The sequence below is a fragment of the Talpa occidentalis genome, unplaced genomic scaffold (genome assembly GCF_014898055.3).
Source record: "Talpa occidentalis isolate TD23 unplaced genomic scaffold, MPIMG_talOcc4v2.1 talOcc4.6, whole genome shotgun sequence".
Classification (NCBI taxonomy): Eukaryota; Metazoa; Chordata; class Mammalia; order Eulipotyphla; family Talpidae; genus Talpa; species Talpa occidentalis.
The window spans coordinates 80,589,130-80,615,091 of NW_023604972.1; the positions used below are offsets into that span (position 1 = coordinate 80,589,130).

Sequence of the window (25,962 nt, forward strand, 5' to 3'; positions counted from 1 at the left end):
GACTAATTCTAATAAAGTAAAAATCAAAATCAACAAACAACTATAAACCAGAGACACACTAGGGGGTGGGGGGAAGGGAGTAGGATCAAAACAAGGGGGGTGGGAATTGTATGGGGACTATAACCAAGATGAAAATGCATACATTGTGCAAAAATGAAAAATGATGTAAAAAAAAATAAAATGAAAAAAAATCTTGCATTCAGAGTAAATTTGAGTAAATACAAAAATGGATACAGAAACAAAATAAAAATAGCAAAACATTTTTGAAATCACAATTTATAAATTTATCTACATTCTTGCTACTCGGAGAGTGATCTGAGGACCAGCAGTTTCACACTCATTTAGGAGATTATTAGAAATGCAGAATTCAAGGTTCCATCCTAGAATTGCCCAAATCAGAACCTGCATTTTAACAGGTTAATGCTCCTCAGGCAAGTCATGCACTAAAGTTTGAGAAACAGTACTATGCACCATCCTATTTTTCCTATGTATCAGCTTAAGGATAGACATGACCACTAAACTAGGTTTACCAACATATGTAAGGATTCCTCTCTTTACATTGTAAGATAATAACCAGGTTGTCAGAGTAGTTTTCAGTTCTCAAGTCTGTCACTCAATAGTTGGAAGAAAATCTCACTCTTCAGTAGTCAGCTTCATTGCAAGAGAGTAATCCCTGTAATTTTAAATAAAAAGAGCTTAAGGGGCATGTTCTTCAGAATCTGTAATGTAACACTGACATTATGATGAAGAGAGGGACCTCAGGGGCTATATGTTTAACAAAAGCAAAATATACTAGCCTAATAACTTGCAATGACAAAATAAGAATATCTTGGGAAGGATATTTTTAGAGATCCAAGTTTGAGGAGAAACTGCTATTATTTACTCTTCCAACTAGTTCAAGGTTTTCCAGAGAGGGCAATTTCTTATTTAAATAATGCAAAAGAGAAAGCTCAGCAAAACCTTAATGATAACTGTAAACAGCCCATGCGGAATGCTTGCTGTGTGCAGATACACTTATATGCACATCTCCTGTAATATTCAGGAAACCTAAAAAGGCAGCCAGCACCACTAGTACCCTATTTAGAGATATGGAGACTGAGGCTCAGAGAGGTTAGTAACTTGAATACAGTTTATAAGAAGCAGAGTTGAGAGTATAACCCAGATCTGTCAGAATTGAAGTTTGATATGATCAAATGAGGGACTAAGGTGGAGAAAAATAATATCAGCTAACATCTATTAAGTGCCTACTATATGCCAAGTATCATTTTAATAGCTCAGTACATATTAATACATTCAATCTTAACAAACACATCATGTGAAAGGCACTGCCTATCGATCCCTTTTCTGTAGGTGAGGGTATTAGTCAGCTCAGGTTGCTGTAACAAAATAGCATTGAATGTATGGTTTAAACAACAAAATTCATTTTTCACCATTCTGGATGCAGAAGTCTGAAATCAGGAAGCCAGCATGGTTGGGATCTGATGAGTGTTCTTTTCCTGGCTTGTAGAAGGCTACTTTCTTGGGTTATGTTCATGTGGCTCCACAGAATCCACTTAGGCAATGTACTATGCTTCCTCTAAGTATCAATAAAAAGAGGACATATGAAGTATGACAACCCTCTACACTACAGGCTGCTCTATAGTCAATATTTTATTATTATTTTTACATAAAAATAACTTTATTCAAATATAATCCCCCCAAATATGTTCCTGTTATTGGAACTATAAGTACTACTTTTCTTCTCCTTTTTCAAAACCAGTATAAATAACAGAAATGGTAGAAAATAGGTTGAATTGTATTGACTGAGTGCTGGTAGCTTCTAGGGACAGATTTATTGAATGACATCTTTTTTTTTTTTTTTAAAGAAATATTTATTTATTTATTGCTTGAATTTTTTTTTAATAAATTTTATTTTTATATTCCCCATACAATTGCAACCCCCTTATTTTGACCCCAATCCCTCCCCTCCCCACGCCCCAACCCCCATAGAGTATCTCTGGTTCATAGTTTTGTGTTGATTTTGATTTTCACTTTCTTATTCATTTTCCTGGTCCCTAATTTAAGTTTTCTAGATTCCTTGAATGACATCTTTCAATTGCATTCAAGTTTTCACTAAACCTATTATTCTACACTGCCCTTCACTTTGTATTATTGCTAAGGGTCTCTCCACTCAAAAGTCCCTAGAAGTACCAATTAAAGGTGAGATTAAAGACACTTAACTCACAAGCTGGCAGGGGGAATTGGTGTTTATCTGTTCATGGATAATACTGGGCTGAAAAAGATTAATTCATGTCCAGCTCTTGCTGGACTACTGTACCAACCAAAAGGAGTCTGGCAGAAAAGGAATTGATAACCTGGAATTTTTGAAATGAAGAAAGTACAAATGAATCAAGAAGACTGATACATCTGAAGCAAAGCCATAATCCTTATTCTGAGAAAATGTCTCCATTATGAGCAAAAACAGCGAAAAAAGGCTCATGGGTATGCTAATGGCCAGATCTGTCACTCCAATCCTGTCCCCCATGCCACCCATTTGCTCTATTGGCAATGCATCCTCACCCAGACTACCTAAGATTCAGCCTTTAGGCCAGTTCAATGATTATGTCCTCATGATTTTTTTTTTACCATTCTTTTAAATTCAATTTGAATTTTAGTCACACACAGTTCTTTACTACTATGGGTATGGGGAGACTACTTATGATCTCACACATATTTTTTTCTTTCTTCACTATTCATGAAAGGATAACATTTCCCTGCCCCTTTTACAAAATAGGCAGGGCCAATGGACTAGTTCTGGTTACGATTGTATATGAACATAAAGTATGTCACTCACTTGCTAGGTTACTTGACTACCAGTGTGAAATCATTCTTGTATCTCTTCCTCTTGCCACTGAGATAGTGTTCTCATTGGTAAACTGCATTAGCCTGGGGCCCAGAATAAAGATAAGATGGAACAGAATTCCCTGCTAAATTACAATAGTGTAAAGCATAAAGAAGAAATAAACCTTTGTTGTTGTAAGTCTCTGAGGTTGGCTTTGTATGTGAGCATGATGGTGGTGGACATAAAACATGGGGGTAAGGGGTGTTTTTACAGACAACCTAGCTTATTTACTACAGTAGTAAATAACTACTTTCTGACTTCATATTATATATCATGCTGCTAATACTCTTCATTATTCCAAACTCAACAAATATTTATCAGAACATCTCCTATAGCAAGTCAATGTCCCAGGCACTAAAGGATACAATGATGAACAAAACATATGCAGTCACTGAATTCATATGATCATGACCTAGTGGAGCAAATACATGCACAACAATTACATGGACAAATATAAAGTTTAAACCAAAATCAGTGCTATGAAGAAAAATACATGTGACCTAGTAGGGAGGATTGTAGTGAGGCAACAGGAAAGGCTTTTCTGAGAAAGCCTTGAGCTGAAAGTCATATTCTAGAGATGATTTATGCAGCCCAATTAAGGGCAAACTAGGCAAAGACAGACCTGAGTAAGGAAAGAGAATAGCATTCTAAGCAGTGGTGTAACAGGCCAATTTGAAGTTAGGCAGTGACTAACATAAAGTAAGCAAAGAAATCAGTGAGACGGGAACTGACAATACAGAACTTTGTACGCCAAGCTAATGATTGCAGACCAACATAAAAGAAATGGAATGGAGGGCATCCCCTGGTGGCGCAGCGGTTAAGCGCTGCGCTGCGATGCTGCCCACAGCCTCTGCAGCGCCAGTTCGATCCCCGGCCACTGGCAAGGGTCCCACATGGCGCGCAGATCTCTCTGCGCTCATTCCTGCTGCTCCCCTCTGCAGTGTATTTCGTCAGTCTGCCTGTTCTGTTCCCCGCTCTGGTTCTGGTGATTCTCTCACCCTCCCATGCTTCTGACTGTACTCAGTGCTTGCATAAATAAATAAATAAATCTTAAAAAAAAAATGGAATGGAAGTCATAGAATTTAAAGATGGTAGGAAGAGGGTATCATTGTAACCTCATCACGACATGAGGACATTCCCTCCCAAGGTTAAATTCCATTGTCAGAACTCAGGGCACCAATACTTTGGTATGATCAAAAAAAGATGTATTGCTCATGCTGGTGAGAAGTCCCGGGTCAAGGGGCCTTCTGGAAGGAGGCCCAGAACAGAAAGAGAGCAGAGTGAACATGCATTTTATGAAGGAGAAGTTCCCCTAGTAGCACCTGTCTAGCATAAAATTTGACAGAAACTGTTTGCTTGGGGCGGGGGATGGAAAGGAAGGGGAGGAATGCTAAGCTTTGTCATGGTGCTTCAAGAAGTAACAGAAGCAGGAAGTGAGACTTACAGATTGTCAGTACTAAAGCAAACATCACAGGATTCTTGCTACAGGTTTCTTTCTCATGAAAAGATTGGGGGTGGGGGTGGAATACAAAATGATTAGATTTGGATTTCAAAGGATATTTCTGCTACAATGTAGACATTGGATTACAAATTAGGTGACTTCCTAAGGTGGAACCAGTTAGGAGGATTTTGCAGTGGTATAGATGAGAGATGAAGACAGCTGAAACAAGAGGGCTGATGAAGAGAGCGTTGGACATGAATTGTTCTACAAAGCAGTGTAGTCAACTTGTTGCTCCTTTGAAGGAAAAATTTCTAAGGTCAGTGGTGCAACCAGCAGGGCTTCTTCCAACAATCCTTTTCATGGTTTTCTCCTGAAAACACATGTATAATTTAGCCTATACCTTGCCTCTCCCCAATTGTCTTTCAACATAGCTTCCTCCATCACCATCACTCTATAGTAAATAAAGTAGTTTGCAAACTCTATGAAGAGAGTAAGAATTATTTGTTTTGTGAACTGCTTCTCACCTCAGGCAAAACCTCTAAACCTGGGCTCTGGAGATGGAAGGGGGACTATGGTGAGATGCTCTCTGAATGATTAACAATCCCACTCCAGGAACTGAGGTGGGTGTGGGGTGGGGAGCCTTGGAGTGTAACCACCACCTCAGGAGCCAAACAAGAGTGATGGGGGGCCTCCCCTGGTGGTGCAGCGGTTGAGCGCTGGGCTGCGAGGCTGCCTACAGACTTTGCAGCGCTGGTTTGTTCCCCAGCTGCCGGCGAGGGTCCCACAAAAAAAAAGAGTGATGGGAACCTCAATATTCTATCATGCTCTGCCTAAGGGAGAGTCACCGTTTCTCAGTGGGGGACAGGATGGAAAAGAGGGGTCCCTACATCTCAGCTGCATTCACCCAAGGCTTAGCCTTAGTAACATGTAACCGAAGACAAGAAGAAGGAAGAGAAACACAAGTCCTGCTCCTCCCAGGAAGAAAGCCTTTCAGCTGGGAGCTGAGGATACAGGGAGCCCCAAGCTCTCAGCCAAGAGCTGTCTGGAATTAAGAACCCACCTCACTGCGCTGGGAAAGGAGGGAGAGAACAGTGTAAGTTTAAATACCGGAGTTTTATCTTTCTCACTGAATTTTGCAGATGGTGTTGGATAGATGTTTCTTCATTTGCTGTTTGTCCTTAAGACCATTTCCAGAGATTTTTTTTTTTTTTTAATTTACCAGTTTCACTGGGGGACCTCTTAGCATTGGTCAGGAGATTTCCAGGAGATGTGACATAAGCAGAAGTTCAAAAAGTGCTTTCTCTGTGAGACTTTCCCTCTCTTGATATCGGGGAACCCTTTTACCACCATTTAAATGATTCTGGGCTAGTATCCAGGAGCGAACAGAAAGTCCCCAGCAATTTCTGGTGTCCCAGCAGAGACTGGGCCAGGAGATGGTAGTGTTAAAAAGGCCACGAGAAGAGCACATATCAGGGACGCTGAGAGCCCTGAATTCAGCTGAGAGAACAAGTAAGAGGCATTGATGTTGTTCATGTGTTAAGAACCATTTTATTAGTGAAACTGGAATGAGAGTCAGAGTAGAATGGATTCAGGAGTGCTAAGAAAGAGAGGAAATAGAGTTATTAAGAACTGGCAAAACTGTGGGAAAATGAGCTTTGGATGAGAAAAGGAGACATGACATCATTCCTCAACTGAGGGAGATTTTGCTCCCCCCATGGGACATTTGGTAGTCAGAAGACACTTTTTATGGTTGTCACAACTGAGGTCTGAGGGTGCTCTCTCTCAGATGCCACTCAACATTCTCAGATGTTAGAGAATAGCCCACAATAATGACTTGCCAGTCCAAAATGTCCAGAGGAATCCTGTCAACAGAGACGTGGCAGTGAGATTTTTAGGTTTTTTTGTTTGTTTGTTCTAGACACAGGTGATACTAGAATATGTTTGGAGTTTCACAGGAAGTATCTAGTTGAGAGGAAAAAGTTGAAGGTACAGAGGAGAAAGGTGTAATTTTCTGTGGATAAAAATTACTATCCTTTCTGACAAAATCTCAGAGGGTAAGTGAGTTGCCCCCTGTTAGGAAGTCAATGACTAATGGGGTCTAGATCCTCTTTAACCTATTTACTCTTGATGGAGCAGCTAGGGGAACTCTTACTCCTTTGGTGTACTGTCAACAACAGCAACTGCACTGACAACAGACACCTGACCAGGGATATGTCACAGGCATCTCCTACCTGCCTTATGGAAACTCTACTCTTACTAACCCACATTTTCTCTTCCGAACTATGATAGTAGTTTATTGTTAAGACTGAGTACAGCGTATGCAGAGAAGGGTTTTCACTGCAGCCCAGGCTCTAATCCTCTTAGTCTTATTTGTCGATAACTTGGACTCTGCCATAAGGCAACCATCACTTCCTCTTTGGGACCCACCTGTCTTAGGAATCCACCATGTCCAACCTTCCCATGCTTGAAATGTTCTGCAGTCCCAGCAATCACTCCAAGAGTCCTGTTCTATCTGAGGGGCACAGCTGGCTCGGTGTGCAGAAAACATAAAGAAAATGGATCAACCCAAATGAAATTGAACTCTGTTGAGTCTGGCTCTGAACGCCAACACTCTCTAGGTATTTTGATTGCCACTTACCCCTAAGGAATGATGCTGCAAAATTCTAAGCAAATAGTCAAAGGTCTTAATTATGCAGCAGTAATAGATGCATAGTTAAGAGGAGCTAGAAGCAGCACTTACTTGTACCCCAGAGACTATTGTGGCAAAGGAAAGTAAGAAGATGAAAGACAAATGAAGAAACGCAGGGAGGGAAGCCACTTGGAACCAGGTAACACATTAATACACTGACAAATCTGGGGAAGAAAACTTTTAAAACCTGCACCCATGGGACACGCCCCAGACAGAGCCTAAAAGTGTCCAGGGAACAGTTGCCTTCCTCCTAAGGAATCTGACTGGCCTCAGGGGAGACTAGAGAACTGTTAACTTAATGCAGTGGAAAAAAGTGTAGATTAGAAAGGGTAATGTGTCCATTTTTCTGTTTTCTGAGCTATTTTAATCTCAGAAATCTACTCTTTGGGTAGATTTCATAAACTCCCTCTCTACATTTTCCAGTTTTCAGGACTTCTGAATCTCAGGAAATTCTTCCATTAGGATTACATCTAGGCATATTTCCTGTTTGATCAACTTACAGTTTCCTCCTTATCAGCAATAGAGACACTAGTAAGATAAACTGAGAACTTGAGGTATTTCTTCTTCCTCCCTCCTTTCTTCTTTCTACCTATCTTACTAGCCATCTCTCTTTTTATTTTCCTACCCTCTCTCTCCCTCCTTACCTCCACCTTAACTTTCTTTTCTAGGATTTGAGTCCAAATAAATTTGACCCAAAATCTCACAAAGAATATAGACTACATGAGAGTAAATACAGCCCTGGATTATAAGGTTATTTATTTTTTTATATAAGATATGCACTCTGCTGTATTAAAATGTTAAAGTACAAGTTTTTTGGGGAATGCTATCAAATATATCAATCTATTGAAAAGCAATACGGGTTCACTATTATTAACTTGCCAGGGTTTTCTGTGTTGTCTTTTGAAAGTATAGAAGTAGTTAATTTTTTTCTCATCTCTACATATTCATTGCGGCATTGCTAGAGCAGAATAAATGGCTGAAATGGCAATTTGCCACAAATTCGTCTACCACTTTGAGAGGAGTATATTAGAAGAGAATATCACTTACTATTGACTAAAACATTAAAAGATGAAATAACAACATTAGAATCAAGTGCTTTTTCATTTAAAAAATCACTAAAAATCTACCATGAAAATATTGAAAATAGGGCCTCCCCGGTGGCGCAGCGGTTGAGCACTGGGTTGCGAAGCTGCCCGCGGCCTCTGCGGCGCCGGTTCGATCCCCGGCTGCTCCCCGGCCACCGGAGGAGGGTCCCACATGGCGCAGACCTCTCCTGCCGCCCGCTGCTCCCCTCAGCGGTGTGCTTCGCTTCTGCCTGCTCTGCTCCTCGCTCTGGTGAGTTCTCTCACCCTCCCGCGCTTCTGACTGTACCCAGTGCATGTATAAACAAGCAAAACAAACAAATAAATAAATAAATAAAACATGCCTCTATAAAAAATAAAAAAAGAAAAAAAGAAAAAAGAAAAAAAAAAGAAAATATTGAAAATACATTGGATCACAGCCTAGCCTCTTATTACAGAGCTTAAAGCACTGTTTATAGAGATTGTGCTATTTTCCATAGACGTTAAGCTTATGAGAGGCAGGATCCAATAAAAATCTGGGATCCTTTAATTTAGGGTACTTCATTTCTGGACAGTGACTGAGACAAAGATATGAACAATTTATATTCAGCTAAAATTAAGCTTTCCTGTTTCTTTTCCCACTTTAATATCTCTTTACGGAATTGTTACTTCCCTTCTCCTTTCTTTTTTAATTTTTTACTCAAATTTTATTGATTCATCATACCTCACACCTCAACATCTGCACAAGCTTTCACTCACCCTCCATCAAAGCTCCAGTGCCAATGTCCTGTCACTCCCCCATTTCCTCCTGGCTCCCCTGCCTCCTCTCTGGTAACCACTAGATTTATCACAGAATCCAACAGTTATTTTTTTGTCTTTTGTCAGCTTGCTTTCACTGCCTATTTATGATCCACAAATGAAAAAGACAGAATCCAGAGTTAAAAGATGATGAAACACCGACACAAAAAAGTCTATTCTACCTATAAAAGTTCAGTGCAGGGGTCTCCCTGGTGACACAAGGGGTCAAGATGCAGCCTATGAAGCTATCCGCAGTCACTGCAGCATGAGTTCGATCCCCAGCCAGGGAGGTGACCCACCTGGTGCAGCAGACCTCTCCTGACTCGCCCACTGCTCCCCTCAGCAGTGTACTTTGGTCATTCCGCCTGTTCTGCTCCCCACTCTGTCTCTGGTGAATCCTCTCACCCCTGCACATCTGGCCTGTATACCAGTTCTTGTATGCATAAATAAATAAAAAATAATCTTAAAAAAAAAGTTCAGTGTTTTGTGACCACAAAACAAAAATCTGGACCAACAAGATACTTAGAAAAAGAAAGGAAGAAATGGGATCATCAGCAAAAAGATAGAATGGAAGTAAATAGTCTCACATGTGAATAACCACCCTAAGTGTGAATGACCTGAAGTCACCATTCAAAAGACACAGAATGGCAGATTGGATAAAAAAGATGACCCTTCTGTATTATGCATACAAGAGTCTCACATTGGATCTAAAGAGAAACATGGACTTAAAGTGAAAGGCAGGTATTTCAATCCAACAACATAGAGAAAAAAAGCAAGAAACACTATTCGCATATCTGATAAAACAGCCTTCATCCAAAAAGGTGATTAGTGACAAAGACGGGCACAATATGATGATCAAGGGGACAATTCATCAAAAAGTAATTGTATTCAAAGCTCAAGCACCCAACACAGGTGCATGCAGCATACCACGTGTAAGGACAGTGACCTAGATGTGGGAGCCATGTCCCAAAATGTGATGCCAACGAAGTGATGAGGAGAAAAGACAACTAAGTGACATTAGGAGCGCTGTAATCAATAATGTCAAGGCTCTAGACAGTCTGATTCTTCAGTTTCTTTATGGAAGATAACTACCCATTCCCATTTAAAGGGACAACCCAAGGCTGGATTGCCAAGGGCATTGAATTCTCTGCAGGAAGTTGCATAGCTCCAGCAGCCCAAAGCACTCAGCAAGGAGCAGCAGGTGGACCACCTAATTACTGCCAAATTCAAATATGAGCTTGATGGCCTCACAAACAGCCCCTTCTCTTTTTGAAGTGAAAAAGAGGAGGAAAATCTAAGAACTATTAATGCATGGTTTCTTGGGCATACCTACCTATGTATGAGCTACTGCCACTCTGCAGATTATCTGAGAGTGGACATAAGCATCACTCTGGTTAATAATGTGCATTTTGGTCAATTTGTTTATCTCTGTCACGCCTGCCTTTCAGGTGCTGGGACTCAGATCGGCTACCATTTCCATTTGCCTCAAGTCACTGACAATGACACTAGAAGAGTGGTGAGTGAGCAAACTATTAAAGATCACACAGAATATATGAGAGAATTGGAGTTAAAACTCACACCCCACAGCTTCTCAAGTTAAGCAATTATTATAGCTCTATTGGTCATTAGCTTCTTGCCACCAAATAGCTGAAGGAATTTAATCCACTGTGCCTTAAGGTGAACATGGAATAAGAAAAAAGTTAATCATTCATAAGTCATGATGAGTCTTTCACAAGTCAAAGTGTTGGGCCAAAAGACTTTCTGAAATATCCTGCATCTCTAGCAAGCCATACATAGAGAAGGACACAATGTATTCCCTAATTTTTATTTGAAAATTATTCAAACATGGAAGCCATTTTCATCTAGTTGTGGAGTCAGTAGCATTTACCAGGACACACCACTGATGGGCTGATTTTGCCCAGTGTATTGTTAGACCCAGGCCCTCACTTGTCCTAAATCACCTAAGGCGAACAATAACTCATGGAAGGCACTTTTTACTTGGGAATTTGCTACATACATGCTAGCAGTTCTCATTTAACTTCATGAGTTCTGATAGTTATGCTAATGGGTCCATTGCTGCAATGTGTACTCTTTTTAGTTGTATGTGACATTCTGATAGACATTCTGACTCATCAAGATGTCTCTTCGAAATAAGTCAGAAAGAAAAAGAAAAATAGCGGATGGTCTCACTCATAGCAGGAATTTAGAAAACCTAAATAAGAGACCAGGAAAAAGACTAATCAATACAAAGTAAAAATCAAAATCAACAAGCAACTATAAACCAGAGACACACTGGGTGGGGGGAGGGAGCGACTGGGAAAGGAAGGACTAGAGTCAAAATAAGGGGGGAGGTGCAATTGTATGGGGAATATAACTAAAATGAAAATGCATACATTGTGCAAAGATGAAAAAAGATGTAAGAAATATATAAATAAAATATTTAAATAAATGAAAAAAGATGTCTCTTCTCTTCAAATTATTATGTTCTACACATTTATAATGCAATAACTTTCCTTGAATGCTTTTTTATATGGCTGTTGACATAACTGAGTTTGCCCCAGTTTTCCAACAGAAAAGTTTTAACCCTAAAACAAAATGACAGAGTCCTGACAAGACTTAGTAGACTATTTGTGGCTAATGAGATGAAGCTGAGAACAAAGAATTCCTAGAGGACTGTCACATGGCAGAAACTTCAAAACTGGTCTTTACGTTATTCTATCTGGCTATTCTCAAGACTTCTTAAAATTCCCTTCTCAAAAGAAAACTTTCTGACAAAGTTGCTGTGGTGCCAGTACTTTCCTAGGGAGAGCACTCTGCAGTCTTTTGAGTAGCTTCCTGGTATTCCTTGGAAGACAAGGCTCTGCAAGAAGTGTGTTCCTTCTCTCTTAACCTAACCCAAACAACATTAAAAAACAGAGGAGTCCTTGGTTATGCAACTCAAGAATAGCAGGTCCGGGCATAAGAGAGAGGAGTTCTTGGGGGTCAGATATAGGGTTGTAGGTCTACAGAAGGACAAACTGGTCTGTTAAGTCAGAGTAACTATCTGCTCCCTTATATGGGTATTAACTACATTATAGGCATCAGGAAGAAACAAAAAATTTCAGGATATGGCCACTAGCTGAGAAGGCGTGTAAGTTCTTGAAATGTGAAATACAGATACTGATAAAGATGAATTTAAATTTTTCAAAGGCATATTTTTGAAAGGAAGTTCATTTAGGCAACATGTTTTTAAGGATATGGTTGACTATTAAGAATAACTCCAAAGGCAATCAAGGTGGTAATTTATAATACACTCTAATAGAGACTTATAAAATATGCCTCAAATATCAGTGTACTAATGAATGTAGTTATTAATGCCATAAATGCATTGTCAGTGAAGCTCCTTTACATAAAAGTTGTTATCCAAAGTTAAAATAAATTCCCACTCTTGAGATGTTCTACCAGGTTTTCTCCATGGGCACTTGTTATCTTGGGATATTATTGTAGCCTGGGTTATGTCTGCATTTACATAACAATAAGCTAAATTATAATGAAATTCTTTCATGATTGAGGAATGCCATATACAAAATTCTATATCTGGAGAAACCAAAGCATAGATAAATTACATTGTTTTCTTCACATTGCAGAAATCTGGTTGGAAATTGCATGTTCTTCTTTAGGCAGTTACAGAGAAAGGAGTTGGCTGTTGTGCACTACACAATTCTAACTTTGTGCAGAGAATTATAATGGGTAGCTCTTCTTATATACTGAACTACTGAAGAAGGAATGGGGAATAAGATGAATAAAATAATTTCAGGCTGAATTCTGAGCCCTCAATAGCAATAACTTTCCAGCAGAGCCTGTGCTGGATGGAGGACGTCACTAACCCATCCTTTCACTTATCATTTACTTCAGAAGACTGGGCACACATACAAAAAATTGTAACACAGAAAGTATATCATTAACTGACAACTGATAAGACAGTTTAGTGTAAACGAAAGACTACTGAGTTGGGAATCATTATATGAATTGTAATCTTCATTAGCTATGAGCTACTTTAGTAAACCTGAACAAGTCATGATTTCCCTAGGCCTCAATTTTCTCACCTTGTTATAGGTAACATTTATTGAGAGCTCACTACATATTCCAGTTAGTTGTCTACATCTTTTCTCATTTCATCCTCACACCTGTCCTATGAGGTAGATAATATTATTCTACTATTGGTCTCCATATTATTGATAAGGAAACTGAAGCAAAACATGGTTAAGTAACTTGTCCTGGATTATGCTGATAGTATATGACAAAGGATTCAAGCTTTTATTCTCATACAGGAGAAAACTGAGGTGGCATCAGAATGATGTGTGTGCTTCTGTGTGTGTGTGTGAGAGAGAGAGAGAGAGACAGAGAGACAGGACATATATAAACACAGAGACAGAGAGAATGAATGTCTGATAGGTCTTTTTGGTTTATTACCTAACATATGACATCATACATGATAAAGCAATTACCAACTATCTGACAAGCTATGAGACAGAATCATGTTTTGTTCATCAAATCATGCACCAATAGAGTCCATTCCTTAAGCCAATCTCCATGACCATGTGGAGTTTAATTCTCTAGTTCTATTTTTAAAAACATGATCAAGTAAAGCACACTTATATTACCTTGAACATTAAGAAACCACTTTCCCATTGAAGTCAGCAGCTGTGGTTTATATTTGAGGTGAAATGAATGACCCACTCACTAAATTCAGCAAGCTTGTTTCTGTATAGACTCAAGTTAGAGGAGTTTTCATGTTACCTAACAATTATGTTACCTCAAATAGTATAAAAGGACCATAACACATTTGCTGTTTTTGTTTTGTTTGTTTGCTTGCTTTATATTACCCTAAGGATAAACATGGCACTCTCTAAATTTAAAACCACTTTATGATAACACAAAAGTTATGTTTAATTATATGTGATTAATATGCATATAGCCTGTTTTCATTTGTATTGGTCTTTCAGATATCACAGAGTTTCTTTGGGAAGGATGTTCAAAACTATAAGCAATGTATAGTATGATCTAAAGGTATCTACCCTAAATGTTAATTGTGTTAAGAAATGTTGAAATTATTGATCCATTCTTCATGGTTCATTTTTTTTTTAGTTGCAGACTTCTTGTTTTTGAGGTAACTTCAGTTTACTGTTAAGTTTCAGGTGTACAACTTCACACCTCAACAACTATACAAAGCACACCAAACCCACCACCATCCAGAAGTCTAGTTACCACCCACCACCATCCAATCAACTCCTTCCACCTGTTCTGCCTATAGCTCCTTCCCCTCTAGTAATCACCATCATATCGTCAAAAGTAATGGTTTTGCTTTAATTCTCTTTGCTTGCTTGTTTATCTTCCATATATTAGGGAAATCAAAATATTTGTCTTTCTCATAACCAGCGAATTCCCTCACGTTATTGTAAATGACTAAATTTCATCTTTCTTAGTGGGTGAGTAGTGTTTCCATTGTATGCTCTTAGCTCCTTTGTTGTTAATTAGCTGTCTCTTTCTCTCTCTCTATATATATATATTTATATGGGTTTATTTCTGGGCTCTATTTCTATTTCAATGATCTGTGTGTCTGCTTTATTTGAATACCCTACTGTTTTGACTACTGTAACTATGTAGGATAGATTTTGAGTTTAAGGACCTTAAGACCACCTTTTCCCTTTTATTCTTAGGACTGTTTTTGGTTAATCAAAGTCCTCTGTGATTCCATACACATTTTGGGATTTTTTTTTGTTCTATTTCTATGAAGCATGCCATCAGGACATTGGAAGAGATGACACTGGATCTGTATGGTGCTTTAGGTAAAATAGCCATTTAATAATATTTTTCTTCTGATCCATGAACAAAAAATGTCTTTCCATTTCCTTGTGTCTTCTACAATTTCTTTCAACAATGTCTTATGATTTTCAGGTCTTTTATTTCCTTGGTTACCTTTATTCTTTGGTATTTTAAATTATAAAAGTTATTCTTTCTTAATTTCTCTTTCTGCTAGTTTATTGTTTGCCTAATGGAATGCAATAGGTTTAGAATATTACTTTTGTAAACTGCAACTAATATATTTTTTCAAATACACAAAGTTAAAAATCCAAAACACAAGTGCCATCAGCATCATTTCTAAAAAGACAGACGTTTTAAAATAAAAAATGGTGAAAGAATATAAGCTCATAATCAAGGTCATTTCCTTTAATTGAAATTTTAGCTTTGTGAAAGATTCATGATGTTGTCTAATTTCTGATTTCAGAGACTGCCAATGAAAATTTTACCACTGACTAGAACCATTTGGGAACCACCAACATTCAGCCATAACAGTTAAGTTTATGATTAAATTTTTCTGAAAGCAGATATATCCCAGATTTAGCAGGTATGTAATTTTCCCCTAATCTCTATAGTAAGGCCATTTTCAGCAGTTCATTGTATATTTTCCAGAAACAAATCCAACTCTACAGCTCGTTGGAATATAATTTTCTCTAAAGATCATAAAATAGAATAACTATTTTATCTTACATACCACATAGGAAAATGTCATAAGTATCCTCTTCACACATTTCCAGTTTTCTCTAAAAGTTCATCTCTGAAAGCCAGATTCCTCACCTTTCAACTCTCTCTGGCCCTTTATATCCATAGTTCATAAAACCCTTACCCCTCACCTCCCACTCTCTCATGACTTCTGGCCATAAACTTTCATTTCACACTCTGCACCTGACATTAGCCAAATCTACATCCACCAACACATAGCAGACTGTAATATCAAAGATAAATATATAGATCTTATTTAATGTTGTGACTGACATTCCTCTTACAGAAAGTCAGGCCTGTGTTCTCACTCTTTGAATCTTTAGGTAAATTTTACCTAAATGACCATTTAACAAGGAAGTATGTGGCCAATCCAAATAATGAAATATCCTTGAAGTGATGCTCTGAGGTTTCAAAAAGTAGGTCATAAAAAGGACACTGCTTCTAACAGACTTTCTTTTTCTCTAGGGATAGGTGTACTTGGATCCCAGCCATTAGGCTGGAGGAAGCTCAGACTAGCCCTGAGGGGGAGAATGCATAAAAAGGAACTAAAATCTCTAGCATGTAACCTTAATCAACCACCCAGACATGTAAGTGAGTGACTTTTGGATGATTCTAATCCACAACTATTAGAGTCTTCCAGCTGAACACTTTTTGAAGAGCAGAGTCTAGTCTTCTCCACTCTTATTCAATTTCCTGGGATAATAAGATACTATTGTTTTAGGTCACTAACTTTTGGGGATTTCTGGCATAGAGAAGGAAATAACTATTATATCCCCTTAGACAGAAGTTTCATGACAAGTAACTATTACTCAGAATTTTTTCTTTGGAGGAGGTAGGCAGTTAATATTTCATCATCTTCTTTGTTAAACTGCTTTTCCAAAATTCAATAAATAAGGCCTGGCCTCATACAATTTTAAAGCAGTATTTGTTTTAACCACTTAAACAGGAATATTTGTAAGTCTTTAAGTAACTGTCTAATGCCTATATAGAAATGTGAGGTTTGGAACCCTGTCCTGGTTATGCAGAAGAAAAACATTGTAAGTGTAAAATATACTTTTGATGAATAAATAATCAAAAAACATTATTAGTAAATGTTTGAAACTATAAAAATGAAGTAGACTATCATTTTAAGTTTAACTCATATTTTTCACACGAAAAGGAATAATAACAACTTTGTTGGAGCTAACTAAGTTCCTCATTAACATTCACTTCATAAACTTGGAAATAAAACTGAACATTAATTTGATCATAAAAACAACCCTTACTGTTGCAGAATATATTTCTCTGTTTTTCTGTAAGAATGGAAATCTGCATTAACTAACATCATCTCACAGTCCTCAATCTATTCTTGGCAAGATATTACAAAGGCTGAGCAAGCCCAGTGCTTATCAAATTATGCATATTGCTCAAAGTGCTATAAATTACAGGGAATATTGTGAACATCTGTAATTTTGCATAATGCATCTATATAAAAGGTAACTAAAATAGGAGCAATACTTCCACACCTGCTTTATCTATGCAATTTAAATTGTGCATATTTTAGAGTATGTGAAGAACTAATGATAAGACTTAGTGATAGGAAAAGTCATTCATTCAACAGTGATTCTAAATGCGGACCTCACTATATACTCAATTCCTTGAAAGGTTTCAATATTCTTTATTTTAAGAACCAAAAGCAAGAAATGATATGGTGAGGGTTATTACCACCATAAGTTTGAGAACTAATGAGTTATAAAATGGAGGCCACTCATTTTAGCATATGAAAGCAATGTTTTGAGTCAAGACTAGTGAACCAATATTTTGGCAGTTATTTGAAAAACATCCAGCATGAAGAAATATATTCAGGTGGGAGATTCCATTCAAGGATATGGAAAATTTAGGAAATACTAAAAAGTCATAAATGGCAGTTATTGTTAGAAATAGCAGATCTAAAGATATTTTAGCCCAGAATGTGGCACAGGCATGTCAAATAAGAATTAATTTGTATTCCCAAACATCCAGCTACAAAGTGTCTTTACCCTGAAGGTGACTTTTTTCAAGATTTTACTGTAGTATCAGGTAAGAGATCAATTTCCAGCTAAGTTCAGAAGAATGAAATATATATGCCCCCAAGCCCTTTTTTTCTGGGTTTCCATAGTGAAATATATCAAATACTTGATTAAATAAGTTCATGTGAGACTGAGACACAGAACAATGCCTGGAATATAACAGGTTCACAAAAATAATTGTTTAATACAAATCTTCTATCAGAAATTATGTAGCACATATATGGAATTAATAACATACAGTTGTATTAAACCTTTAAGAAAATATTCTTTGATCCAATAAAACTTATACAAATCTCTCTCAGGGGATGATCAGAGATGGAGAAAATATTTCTAGAATTTGGCCATTTGTCTCCAGTTAGTCATCATAAATTTTTAAAACAGTTTGTTGGTGTGTATAATGGTAAAAATTTTGAAATAATCCAATACAAATACAAGTTAAATAAATAATATATTAATCTTCAAATTAATAATTACCTGGAAGAGTTTTTATAACATCAAACATGTTATGAGTGTTAAATAAAATTACAAAGTGAATTATTAGTTTTCTAATGTTACTGTAATAATCAAAACAATATAGTATCACACTAAGACACATAGAACAGTGAAATAGAATAGAGAATATGAGAAAAACGAATACTTTTCAAAAAAGGCTCCAAAAATACACAATGTGGAAAGGACAGTCACTTTTAAAAAATGGTTTGGGAAAACTGCATATTCACCTTCAAAATAATTAAATTGGACCCTCATCTTATATACACAAAAATATCAGCACAAAATGGATTAAAGACTAAAACATAAGAATTCAAATTATAAAGCTCTTAGAAAATAGGATGGGAGAAATGTTCCTTGACATTGATCTAGGCAATGGTTTCTTGGATTTGACACTGAAAGTAAAATCAACCAAAGCAAAAATAAACATCTGAGACAATACCAACCTAAAAAGCACAGCAAAGGAAACCATCAACAAATTGAAAAGTCAGCCTAAGGAATGGAATAAAATATAGCTGACTCTTTTAAACAATGCAGGGGTTAGGAACATCAATCTAATTCCTCTATAATATAAAATCTATGTATGACTTGACTCTCCAAAACCTTTAACTACAGTCATTCCCTGGTATCCGCAGGGCAATGGTTTCAGGACCCCTGTATACTCAAATTAGTTGATGTTCAAGACCATTTAAGTCAATCCTTACTACATATAGTTTCCATATTTACAGATTCAACCAACCACGGATGTTGGTTGGTTGAATCTGGGGATGTGAAACTCCTAAGAGAAAAGTATGAAATAGTGTAGTTCAGATCAGTGCTATTCAAGAGTCAAATGTATTTATGAACCATGTATCTGATAAGGTGTTAATATCCAAAATATGCAAAGAACATATAATTCAAAAGCAAAAAACAACCTAATTTTAAAAATAAGCAAAGGGTCTAACTAGACATCTTTCCAAATAAGACATTCAAAAGGCCAATAGATACATGAAAAAAATACTCAGCATTACTAATCATCCAGGAAATGCAAATCAAAACCACAATGAAATAGTACCTCACACCTGTTAAGATGCATATCATCAAAAAGACAAAGAATAAATGTTGGTGAAATGAGGAGAAAAGGGAATCCTTGTTTATTGTTAGTGGAAGTGTATACTATACTTCCACTATGGAAAAAGTATGGAGTTTCTCAAAAAATTAAGACTAAAAATGATCCAAAAAATCCACCTGAGTATATATCAAAAGGAAATTAAATTATTATTGTAAATTGGTATTTGTGGTCCCACTGGCAGCATTTTTCAAAATAGTCAAGGTATAGAAGCAACCTAAATGTTCATTGATGGACACAAATAAAATGTGATGTGTGTATTAATCAGACTTTAAAAAAAAAGAGTAAATCCTTTTATTTGACAATATGATTAAACATGGAGAGCACTATGTTAAATGAAAAAGGCCAGCTAAGAAAGACAAATACTGAAAAAGATCACTTACTTGTCTGTAAAGACTAAATTTTAAAGTAAAATCAAATTCCTAGAAAAAGAAAGTAAAATAATGGTTGCCAAAGGTTGGGGGTAATGGAAAGAGATTGGTAAAGGCATAAACTTGAACTTATAAGTAAGTTCAGAGAATCTAATGGCAACAATAGTTAAGTTAATAATACTATATTATATACTTAATATGCTTTTAATATATTACAATTTTATTAGTCAACTATACCTCAGTAAAGTTGAAAAATGCTAAGTGCAAAGCAAAGTGACATGTTTTAAAAGTTACAATACTATGAACCAGAGAAACACTATGGGGGATGGGGGGCGGGGATATGAGGGATTGGGGTCAAAATAAGGGGGTTGCAATTGTATGGGGAATATAAAAATAAAATTTAAAAAAACACAAAAAATACATACAAACATGTGCCACAACAGAAAAAAAAAAGTTACAATATTATTTCAATGTTTCACTTATAAATTTAATTTACATGAACTAGTTTATTTTAATTTATATTTATACTATTATTGTATATAAATAAAAATATAAATACAAATAATGTATAAAGAAATGAAAAATATTAATAGTATGTTGTCTGTTTCAGTAAAACTATATATATTTTCTTCATACTTTTCTATATTTTCACATTTTCTCCAATTAGTGTGCCTAATATAAATAACTAAAACAAATAACTAATTTCTAATATTCCAACAATATTTACAGCTATTTTCCCCTAGGCTGGAATAATGTTTATAGCAGCTGAAGTTTAAAACAAAGTAAACATATACCAAAATAAAAAATATATAGAAATCGTAATTATGACAACTAAATTGACTTTTATATTCCTACTTGAAAATTATCAGTGTAAGAATTTAACAAATAAAAGTAGTTACAGGTGCTTGTAAATGTACAGACTTTATGGTAATTGTGCCTCAAGGACAGGACCTGGAAACTGAGAATCTAAGATAAAAAAAAAAAAGACACTCTAGTGGACTCTTCTGGTTTGAATGTTTTCTTCTGTACACATAGCATTTTTTTTAAGTTAAAACAGTATGTATGATACCAGTTGGCATGAACACTAGTTGACAAAGTGTTCAACCCACCTAGCTAGTGAACATTTCAGTTTTAGCAGGTATTTCCTCCAAGCAAAATCCACTTGGCAATTCCATTGGCATGTGCAGCTGAAGTCACAAATCATTTATTCTGATCAATGGGTGCCAGCCAACTTGCAGGAACATGCTGCCCCATCCAAGTCCACTCCTCTGCTGAGAATAGGAAAGGAATCCCTGGGGATATCACACAAATTTGTCTGAATCTGCTCTGGTTTCCAGATTTCAGGACAGAAATTACTCAGCTCCTCTTCATCCAAGTCTGAGGATTCTACCCAGTATAGCTAAGACAGTTTTCCTGTTCAATATTCTGTCCTACTCATTTTAACCATGAGAGCCAGTTACTTGAATTGCCTATAGCAGGCATCCGCAGCCAGCAGGTGCAAGGCTATTCCTCACATTGCTTCTCTCTCTTCTGTAGCCATCCCTTCTGTCCTGTAGTTAAAGATCCTCCCTTACACAGAACTATCTCCTTCCTTTACACCCATCCTTCCCACCTACTTGAAGATCCTCTTTTATCAGATCTTTCTTCATGGGAAGACTTATCACCAAGACCAAATAAGCTCAACATCCCCTGACCCCCTCAGGTGCAGTCCCCATAGTTTCCTTCACCAATGCACCCGTGCACCATCACCTCAATCCCCTGTGCTCCTCCTCCCTCCCTCTGATCCCTCTCCCACCTCCTCCCCTGCAGTATGTCTCTGATTTATAATTGTCTGTTTTTTTTTTGTTGTGTTTTGTACTGTTATGATTTTTTTACACTGATGTCTTATTTGGTTCCCCTATATTCCTGCTATAAGTGAAACCATCCGATATTTTTCTTTTTCCTTCTGGCTTATTTCACTGAGCATAATTCCTTCTAGCTCCATCCACATTGCTACGAATGGCATGATTTTATCTTTTTTGATTGCTGAATAATATTCCATTGTGTATATGCACCACATCTTCTTGATCCAGTTATCTATTTTTGGGCATTTGGGTTGTTTCCAGGTTTTACCTATTGTAAATAGTGCTGCAATAAACATAGGGTAAAGGTATTCTTTTGAATCAACATTTTTGTGTCCTTTGGGTAGATCCCTATAGGAATAATTGAATGTCCTTGAATTCTGCCCCCTCTATAAGTTGTAATCAGAGAAGAGTGTGCTTTACTTCCTCACTTACAAAATTGTCTAGAAGAAAGAATAATGGAAAGGCAACTAATTTCTGAATCTGACAGTGGTATAAAAGCAAGAGTTTTAAATCTGTTTCAGGTTTTAGATGACCAAAACATACTGAAAATAAAAACTGAATAATAAGCAAGAGGTCACCACATCAATAGGATGTTGACCTCTAATGGGAGAAAATGGAGTTCTGGGTGGGCCCAAGTAATCATTGTGCAAATTAACCAGTAGACCTCAGGCTGCAGCATATTTCTGTGGCTCCCATCCACCTGGGGATAAAATGTGGTCCCTTTCCCTTCCTCACAGTCAATCTGATTGCTCCTCCCACAGTCCACCAGTCCAGGGCATTTACTTACTCTGACTTGAGCTATATCATAGCAGAGGTATCATTTTATATCTAAGTCCTATAAAATCTTTCAATAACATTAGAGCTCCCACATAGAACAGAAAAGACAGTGTGGATTTGTGGGAAGTGTTGGAGGAAAAGTAAAGGAAAATAATATGAGAATTTATTATAAGAGTATGTATTAGTTTGGTTTATAGGGAAAGGTAATACAGCTTAAGAAGCAGGGTGTTCTACTTACATAATCATCTTCCAAGACTCAGGGGTGGGACCCTGGCAATGTGTTTATTTAGTCATATGTTTTTGTAAGATATGCAAAAGCAAAGTAAAAATTTTTCCATTATTAGACAGTGAATTTGGAAAGGTGTTTTGAACATTTCAGTTAAAACAGATGAAAAATTACTGACTCCTGACTCCTGAATTGGAGACATATATAAGGCATTCTTTGTTTTTAATTAAAGAACTAAAACAAAAATAGGAGAAAATTTCAACTATAATTATTAAAATATGAAAAATTGCAAGCCTCATGGTTGAGTCAGTAGAAATAACTCAGTTCATTAACTGCAATACTATGTATCTTTTACAGATTTTGTGACGAATATCTCAGTAGCGCTGTTACATACATAAAAAAGAGGTGTTAGAATGCTATAGAAAGAATACTACCATCTACACCAAAAATAATATGCACTCACTGTTAGGAATGGCTACTTGTTTGGGTGAAATTTTGCTTTTCATTGCATACTTTTTCAAAAGCTGAAATTTGTGTATGTGATGTATTAAAAATAAAACTTAAAAATGATCAAAAAGTAGAAATAACTAGTTATCAAGCAGCAAATTGTAACTTTTTTTGCAGATAATTTCAAAAGTGGCATTTCATTACAAGAAAGAGAAAATTCAAATATAAATGATAAATTAGTTCTTGGACTGCTTGATAGCTGACTTAATGAAGAAGAATGAATCAAACTAACACATTGAAAATTTAAAAAATTTTCCCAATTATTCATAAAACTCTGACATAGCTGATAATGATCTAAAGACTCATGTAATGATACTATAGCAAGGACCTCGAAGACAAACTGTTTTGAAACAGTTAAAGTCATGAGTATACAAAATCACTCACCACACACAAAAAACAAAAAAATGTCCTGTATGAAAATCTTATGACTTATATGACAGACATATATTAGAGACAGCTCCAAATTTGACAACTTTAACAATTTATATGACATTATCAAACTTGTAAACTATTAATAATTTTTTAAAATGAACAAGCGTAGAAAAAAGAGAATTATATTGATAATTTTTCCATAAAAATACTATAGCTCAGTGTCACTTTAAAAGGCAAACAATATGAGCCAAAGGCGTAAGAAAAATTCTAGAATTTTGCTGGGTAGTTGATAATACATTATGACTTCAAATATTTTATATTTTTAATATGTGCCAACTTTAAATTGTAAATTGTAGTCATTCTTTTCACATTGTTAATATTCACATCATTTATAGTATATTAGTAGTACGTTTTTGCTTTTAAGTAGGACAACCTAAATCAGCTTCACCCTCTCCTCCAAAGCTGTATCTGCTCTGTAAAGGAAGAGTGGAAAGAATAGAACCATGCACAAAACCAGCCTCTGTAGATACAAAGAAATTGATATCTTAAAGACAGGACAGATTTAAAGCTGCCTTAATATAGACTGTAATTACGACTTTTATTAAATTGACTTTTATTTGCTGACTCCAAAATCACTGGTGTAAGAATTTAATAAATGAACGTTGTCAAATACGCTTATAGATATATAGACTTTATGGTGGAGGGGAAAAAAGCATTTAAGAACAGAAGAGCAGGGCCTCCCTGGTGGCCTAGGGGTTAAGTCTCAGCACTATACGGCCTGAGTTTAATGCCAGACCAGGGAGCTAACCCACATATGGTGCAGCAGATCCCTCCTGTCTCGCCTGCTGCTCCCTTTAACAGAGTATTTCAGTAAATCAGCCTGTTCTGCTTCCTACTCTGTCTCTGATGAATCATATCATACCCCATCCCCGCACCTCTAGCTTATACCCCAGTTCTTCTTTGCAAAGATTTAAAAAAAAAAAAAAGAAAAGAAAAGCAGAGGAAGGCCTGGCTCAGAAGATTGCACAATATTCTCTCTCAACCTTCTCTTTTTTATTAGCATAGAAAAAAGAGCAAAGTTGGTCAAGCAAAGTTCTTTTCCATATTCTATTCTAGATCCAAAGGTTATTCTCTCAATTCTTCATCTGGACCAAAAATCTCTAGTTTTACATTTCGTTTTTTATCTAATAGCATTCTGACTAAGTCTCCCAAAGTTTCATCCTATGGATTTAAGTTTTCAATCAAGACGTTTTTAAGACTTGAAATATGACTGAGCAACAACTCTCTCCTTTTATCTCCCCACTCATAGCCTTATTTCCTCACCCACACACACACCATTCACTTTGTTCTTCTAGAAACCTATCAAAGATAGTGTTTACTAGAACACAATGATGCCGAGTCACACTAAAAACAGAACAAAAACAGAACATAGAAACAAACCGGATTCCGAACTACAGGTTCCTCATCCTAATTTAACCTTAGAATTAAGAAGATAAGTTTCCCTCAATTTCTCTAGTGTAGAATCAGATTCCTTTAATTTTCCCCTTTTCATGATTATCTTCCATTAGTTAGATGGACTTTTCCTCAAATGTGGGCTTTTATTGAAAATATTATTTCTACTTCTATTGCTGAGATGAGAAATACAGTCCTATCCAGATTGGTGTGATTTGTTCTACGGTTTGAAACAACTCTCAGTTCCCAAACCTCCTAGATAAATAGGACTAGACTCCTGAAATCACCTGTCTTTTATTTCCACAGTCATTTTTTCACTCCACCTAATAGTAATTCTTTTGATAGAGTCTGCAAGGCTATAGTTTTTCATGAGCAGAAATATCTAGCAAAATGCAGGAAGGAGTGAGATTATAGGTTATTTACATATGTGTGGTTTATAGAGGTTTCCTCACAGAGTCTGTGTTCTGTGTATATTTAGAAGAGATGCAGAAATTAAAATGTAATTGACCCGGTGAGAAAAAACTTCAAAAGAGAAAGGTCTAAGTGATGAGCCTAGAACATGACCAGTGAAAATGGTCATTGACATCATGTCAATAAACAATCAGTCTGTCAAGTTCTGACTCATGTTCCCTTTCAGAGTTTAACCTTTATTTTGGTCTCATGTTGAAAATGAAAAGTTCCAAAAATTGTTCTTAAAAGCAAAGTTAATCAGAGCCTCCCCTGGTGGTGCAGCAGTTGAGCACTGGGCTGCAAAGCTGCCCGCAGCCTTTGCAGCACTGGTTCGATCCCTGGCCGCCAGCGAGGGTCCAACATGGTGCGACAGACCTCTCCTGCCGCCCGCTGCTCCCCTCAGCAGTGTGTTTCGTCAGTCTGCCTGTTCTGTTTCCTGCTCTAGCTCTGGTGAATTCTCTCACCCTCCCGCACTTCTGACTGTACCCAGTGCTTGTATAAATAAATAAATAATTTTTTTAAAAAACACCAAAGTTAATCAATACGATTTCAGGGTTTTTTAAAATCCAGAAGTAACTAGTACTTAGGGCCAATATGATGAATCGATAGCATCATCATCAATTTTGTTGATCTACCTCTTCACTACCAGCCAGTTGTAAAGTTTGGTTCTCCTCTTTGAGGATGCAGACTTTACTCACTTAGTGTTCTAAACTCCCTCCTGAGTGCCCATGTCTACTCTAAGGCTCTGTTCTCTATTCAATCTTTACTCTACTTAGGCAACCTCTTCTATATCCAAACATAGGAATGGTAAGTCTGCTAACTATTCTGCTTCTACATATTTCTCAATATCCAATGATTTTTCTTCTACACGCTGCCTGTATTCTAGACTATTCTGCCATTGTTCC

General features: G+C 36.7%; 1 protein-coding gene across 7 annotated transcripts in view; it reads right to left on the reverse strand.

Annotated features, from left to right (window-relative positions):
* Positions 1 to 427: 427 nt before the first annotated feature.
* LOC119260264 (cAMP-specific 3',5'-cyclic phosphodiesterase 4D-like) overlaps positions 428 to 25,962 on the reverse strand; it is a 445,519-nt gene continuing 419,984 nt past the window's right edge. For 5 of the 7 annotated variants that reach the window (XM_054687951.1, XM_054687950.1, XM_054687952.1 and 2 more), the window contains 3 exons: positions 6,750 to 6,847; positions 1,431 to 1,576; positions 428 to 673 (listed from right to left, as the gene is read on the reverse strand). In XM_054687951.1, coding sequence (XP_054543926.1) covers positions 1,566 to 1,576; positions 6,750 to 6,847 — 109 coding nt within the window. In that variant the 3' untranslated portion in view covers positions 428 to 673; positions 1,431 to 1,565. Of the gene's footprint in view, positions 674 to 1,430; positions 1,577 to 6,749; positions 6,848 to 20,538; positions 20,672 to 25,962 lie in introns of those variants that run through there. The other 2 variants (XR_008549110.1, XM_037529227.2) reach the window with 2 other exon arrangements.